Source organism: Poecilia reticulata, linkage group LG18, assembly GCF_000633615.1.
Source record: "Poecilia reticulata strain Guanapo linkage group LG18, Guppy_female_1.0+MT, whole genome shotgun sequence".
Lineage (NCBI taxonomy): Eukaryota > Metazoa > Chordata > Actinopteri > Cyprinodontiformes > Poeciliidae > Poecilia > Poecilia reticulata.
In genome coordinates this window covers 19,827,267-19,833,041 of record NC_024348.1, presented here as the reverse complement: position 1 = coordinate 19,833,041, position 5,775 = coordinate 19,827,267, and the positions used below count along the sequence as shown (strand labels likewise).

Below are 5,775 nucleotides of genomic sequence, written 5' to 3'. Positions count from 1 at the left end.
GGAGTTACAAACTTTCTCTCTCTGCCAGATAACTGTCAATAAAGGCCATTAAGCAGAATATAAACCAATAAAAACAAACCTTTGCCTGTAGTGATGGGTTCTACATTTACCTTAACTCTTTCTGATGCTTTGTCTCCCATCTGGATGATCCTGTTTGTCTACAACCCTAACCAGGCAATGAAAGCCTCGTCACACTTTAATGTTTGTMCTTCCAGTTTGCTTTTTGAGTGACTTATGGGGTTTAAAAGCTCATTTCCACTTTATGTTGGGACCATTAGTGCAGAAAAGTTCACCAGAGTCATTAGAAAACACACAATGCCTTTAAGATCCCATCTTTTCTAGGAATGTCGATGCATTTTCACGAAGTTCCAAAGACATTGTGAAGGAGGAAGAAACTAAAGTTACTCAGTTTTTCGTGACACGTTTCCAACAGAGAATATTAGAGAATTGAGTCTTTGGCTCCTTCAGACATAAGAAAGACAAGRAATTGCACAAAATACCAACTAAAACTCTTTGGTACTTTAATCTCTGACTGTAAACCTCAAATAAAAAAACCAGAGTCTGACTGTTTACACACAAACTTGGTTTAATGCAACTGAAGAAAACAAACAGTAACATTTATGTTTGACTGGTTGAACTTTATTACTCTAAAGGACCAATGGAGTCAAGATGAGCATCGATAATATCGAGTCAAACTTCTGACGTTGGTAAATATTTCAGAATTTAAAAGGTTTGTTGGTAACAAAGATTGCTTTCTCGAATGGTTTTTCCTGGAGTTCAAACGTTTTCYCTCTTTTTGATSAATTTAAAACAAAACTGAGCTTCTTATTTGATAAACGCTGATATTTTGGAGTTTCATTAAACATTTACAGAATGACAGCCAATGACTGAGAGAGGAAATACACTGAAATGTTTTCTCTAAATGCAAAACACTGATACAAAGTTGACAAAGACAACAAACACTGCAGTGAGTCTCTTTATATGTACAACCTTCATWATTTTACACTATTTACAGAGTCGACTGCTCAGCTGGGAACAAGCATGACGATGTTTGTTTGGATGCGTTCTGATGCTGTTATAAATAAYTTAAGGACCTCTGGGTTACTTAAAGYCAAATTAAGATAATCGGCTGAGTTCTGTCGTCTTCATGCACGTTTTCGTCTACGCCCATCGGCCGCTCGAAGCAAAGTTCCTGCTCATGCTGTAGATTTTGGTGGAGCTTTTATGTTTCCCCCAGGCGCCAAACGGGATGATGACGATGGTGGCGTTGTCCTCTGAGCCGTACTGCAGCGCCTGAAATACATTTTATCCACTTATTTAGGCAGTATTCACATCTATGAGTCACTGAAATGCCTTTAATATGATCATATATATGACATTTATGAATTTTGACCAGAGCATTTATTGTTTAATTTAATCATCTTAATATCAGATGTCAGTCTCTCTATCTCAGAAATGATCCTGTTTTCTCTACAGTTCATTGAGTTTGCCCGGTATACCTTCAGCGAGTCACAACTTTTCAGCTGTTTACCTGCTGAGAGATGATCTCTGCTGCTTCAGTCGGGTCTTGGCACTGGTTGATGACATCACAGATCTCCTGGTCACTCAACAGGAAGTTAATGCCGTCTGTGGTCAAAGCCAGGAAGGAGTCATTGGCATGTTGGACCTGCAGAAACAGATCATGAACAAATAAGATGATTGTCCAGTGGAATAATGGACATAACAACAACAAAGCCAGGTAAAAAACTCCACAGATCCAAACTGATCTGAAACTAAGACATCAGACGAAGCYGGACCGGGACTCACAGAGAGACGACGTGTTTCCGGCTCTGCGATGACGCCACTGGATTTCAGGTGGAAGTCTCCGATGCTGCGCGTCATGGCGAGCCGCCCGTTAACGTTTGCCTGACCGACGCTGTTCCACGACAGGAAACCACCAAACTTCTGGATCCTGAACACAAAAACCAAACAGGATCAGTTAATTTCTCTGTAGAACCAGATGAGGCTGGACCAGGAGCTTGAATATTTAAGTCTCTGGCTCTGTGTTACTTTGGTTCTGTTTGTGTGAAGTCCMTCCATTCATCAACAATTCATTGCCTTATCTGAGGTTGGGGTCCAATAGAGAAACCAAGACACCCCTCTCTACAGGGACTTTAATAAACTGGGTCAAGAAYGTTCAGGGTTTGTTCTTGGGTCTTCAACCAGTAAGACATCAATCAAGTTCAATCAATCAACTTTATGTGTATAGCACATTTMAGCAACAAGGCAGTTCAAACYGCTTTTCATGCTAGRAAAGAAGCAGGTCTAAGATGGATCCTGATCAGGTGCTTGAAATATCTAATGTGACTAATCTTACATCGAAACACCAAATATACCTSAACATGCATTGATACGCAGAGTGGAAACCGTCTTAGAACTACWGCTGAAGCYAACATCCACAGTCTCCCTGATCTCTGTTCTTCAGGGTATCATCTAGGTAATTACCATCCAGGAAAATGAACAGAACTCCAGGATTKGCTGCTTTTCCAAGTACCGTTGATTCTAGGTTTTTCAACTTCCAGAGCTGCATTTTACATTATATAAGTGAATTTTCATCAAACAATTTGGAGTTATATTCCACCAAGATATCCGAGAATCAGTAAATCTTTAAATAGTGAACCATGAATAGATGGGAGTTCACTGTACCCACCCTTAAAAAATAAAACCCCACTTGAAGCYGACCAGCTGGTGTCGTGTTACGGATACTGTAGGAGTTGGACCAGGTCAAAGACGGCGGCACTGGAAATTTTACACACATGATTTCCATCAACTCATCAAATGTTACATAATCCTSSAGAAGGCAAGTTCCTCAGCAAGYCAGATGCTCTGCAGCTTTTACTTCCCACAGTTATAGAAGCAAATGTAATTTATATAATTTGAAGTTGGATCTAATGAATTAATTAAAAATAAAGTTTTATTTAGTGTCTCTGACAGTACTTGAGTTTTAACCTGCACTAAACGGTAACCCACTGATTGATGTCCACAGCCAGATGAAGCTCTGCTGTTAGATAACACCGGCTGCTTTTAGCTGAAGGGAATCCCAAACCTGTCGACCTGCAGCTCTGCTCCAGTTTCAGTTCCTGGATGAGCTTCATGAATGTCGACTTCCACACTATTTATACCAAACGAGCTGTTTGGGAACCTGAACCGTCCTGCTGCTGTTTTACAACAAACCCTGGAAACNGCTGCTTTTCCAAGTACCGTTGATTCTAGGTTTTTCAACTTCCAGAGCTGCATTTTACATTATATAAGTGAATTTTCATCAAACAATTTGGAGTTATATTCCACCAAGATATCCGAGAATCAGTAAATCTTTAAATAGTGAACCATGAATAGATGGGAGTTCACTGTACCCACCCTTAAAAAATAAAACCCCACTTGAAGCYGACCAGCTGGTGTCGTGTTACGGATACTGTAGGAGTTGGACCAGGTCAAAGACGGCGGCACTGGAAATTTTACACACATGATTTCCATCAACTCATCAAATGTTACATAATCCTSSAGAAGGCAAGTTCCTCAGCAAGYCAGATGCTCTGCAGCTTTTACTTCCCACAGTTATAGAAGCAAATGTAATTTATATAATTTGAAGTTGGATCTAATGAATTAATTAAAAATAAAGTTTTATTTAGTGTCTCTGACAGTACTTGAGTTTTAACCTGCACTAAACGGTAACCCACTGATTGATGTCCACAGCCAGATGAAGCTCTGCTGTTAGATAACACCGGCTGCTTTTAGCTGAAGGGAATCCCAAACCTGTCGACCTGCAGCTCTGCTCCAGTTTCAGTTCCTGGATGAGCTTCATGAATGTCGACTTCCACACTATTTATACCAAACGAGCTGTTTGGGAACCTGAACCGTCCTGCTGCTGTTTTACAACAAACCCTGGAAACWAGTGAAAAATTAAAAGTGAATCAAGATGCAGRGGAATTTAACTAAATTAAATAAAACCACAAAGGATTAGCTGGAACCTGTGCTTTAAACAAGGGGTTGAAACCTCCATGACTCTTGGATATGGGAGAGAGGATCAGTTATCTGTSTGCAGTATATAGAGAACGCCGCTGCTTGTTTCTTAACCTCAACATAACATCTTTAATTAACTTCAGAGTTGGTCTCATTCCACTGGTCTTTCTTGTTAGACTGACTTTAAGTTTTTATTTCTAGATTTAAGGCATCAATACTATTTGCCAACTACCAACCACCTAGAAWCCTGCAGATGGTAAGAGGYAACTGTGAAGGATTAGGAATGTTCTGGTTCGTAATTACCCCATGGGTTCGGTATTTTGTTTCCAGTGTAAAGTGCGCCATACACCCCACCTGTACCACATCAATGCTGGGCCCTGTTCAGTTGCAGGTCCACAGGGCAATGTTAGAGYRGAGCTGCTGGCATCACACAACACAGTCCATTGATTGGAAGACAGAGAAACGTCACTTCTCTGTCCAAACACGAAACATACTAGTCCATCACACTTGTTSTTGCACTAGACAAACAAGGCTATAAGTGCCTCGTTAAAGTCCGCCTTGTTAGCGAGAGTCCAACTGGTGAAAACAATCTCCTGGATATGCCACAAAATGGCACACTAAACCACACCAATCTTTGCCAAACCACTCAGTGGAAACGAGTCAGTTAGTACCCAGTACATTTTCTACTATTGATGAAAATATTACTGTTAAATATTCTGAAGATGTCAGTGACCATCAATCATTTTCCCCAGTACTATGTTTCTCTTCTCTCATTGCAAAGCTCGCAACTCTCTTTGAAACCTTTAGCATCATGTGTGTCAGGTGTGAGCATCTAGAAAGGGTCTGATACTTGGAATAAACCGTAATATGCAGGCACCCCATGAATACCCCATTGGTACTTCATTAATGCCCTGTTGGTATCCYAKCAAGCACYMCACTCCTTTGATAACTTATAAGAGTCCTGGAAGTACCCCATTGATATCCAATAAGTAGCAACTAATACCAACTGTACTGGTGCTTTTTAAGTACCCTGTAGGTATTTCAAAGGAACTCAGTAAAAATKATGTAGAGCCCATTGATACTTCATACGTGGCCTGGAGTTTATGCCAGTAATACCTCGTGAGTACTCTATAAGTACCTTGTTGATATGATGTAAGTACCCCACAGGCACAGAGTAAGTCCTCAAATAAGTACTAAAAAGACTGCATAGAACGTTCTTGAAGCTAGGTACCACAGTAGTACTAAAAGGACTCCAGTACCGTTTTCTCTCGTCTTTGCGGTCTGGTGTATGGTCTTTGGTGAGCTTGATGGCATGTCCCTTCCTGGACAGCATCGCCCGACTGTCACCAGTGCTGGCAACCACCAGCTCAATGCCRTCATGTAGCAGAGCAACTGTTGCTGTTGTACCTGACCTCAGAACCGAGTCTGGGATGGAAGAGAGGCAAAGATTGAAGCATTACTGCCTAGCAATTCAAAGTTCAGTGCAAAATTAGATTAGAATGCCTAAAATAAAGGTTCATTTAAAAAAATATGACTCGTTTAGYAAGTAATTTAGCACAGAGCCTTACCGTTGTTGAAGTAGCTCAGGTGTGTGTGTAAAGCATTATCGGCTTCTAAGAAAGCTTTCTTTAAAACTTTCTCAAGATCATCTTCCTCTTCCAGAGCGTCTCTAAAACAAGAAACCAGAGAGTTTATGATACTTGTTGGTTAAGACGTCTGCCTTTAAAGTGTACTGAAGAAAATTCATTCAACCTGATGAATTTCTCCATGAAGCTG

General features: G+C 40.6%; 1 protein-coding gene across 1 annotated transcript; it reads right to left on the bottom strand.

Annotated features, from left to right (window-relative positions):
• Positions 1-562: 562 nt before the first annotated feature.
• Positions 563-5,769, bottom strand: ppm1ka (protein phosphatase, Mg2+/Mn2+ dependent 1Ka). The gene is made up of 6 exons (XM_008436044.1): positions 5,752-5,769; positions 5,568-5,668; positions 5,259-5,424; positions 1,807-1,951; positions 1,532-1,666; positions 563-1,293 (listed from the first exon to the last, which is right to left on the bottom strand). Exons 1-6 carry the CDS (start codon positions 5,766-5,768, stop codon positions 1,162-1,164), a joined length of 696 nt encoding a protein of 231 aa, XP_008434266.1. The 5' UTR covers position 5,769; the 3' UTR covers positions 563-1,161.
• Positions 5,770-5,775: the final 6 nt, after the last annotated feature.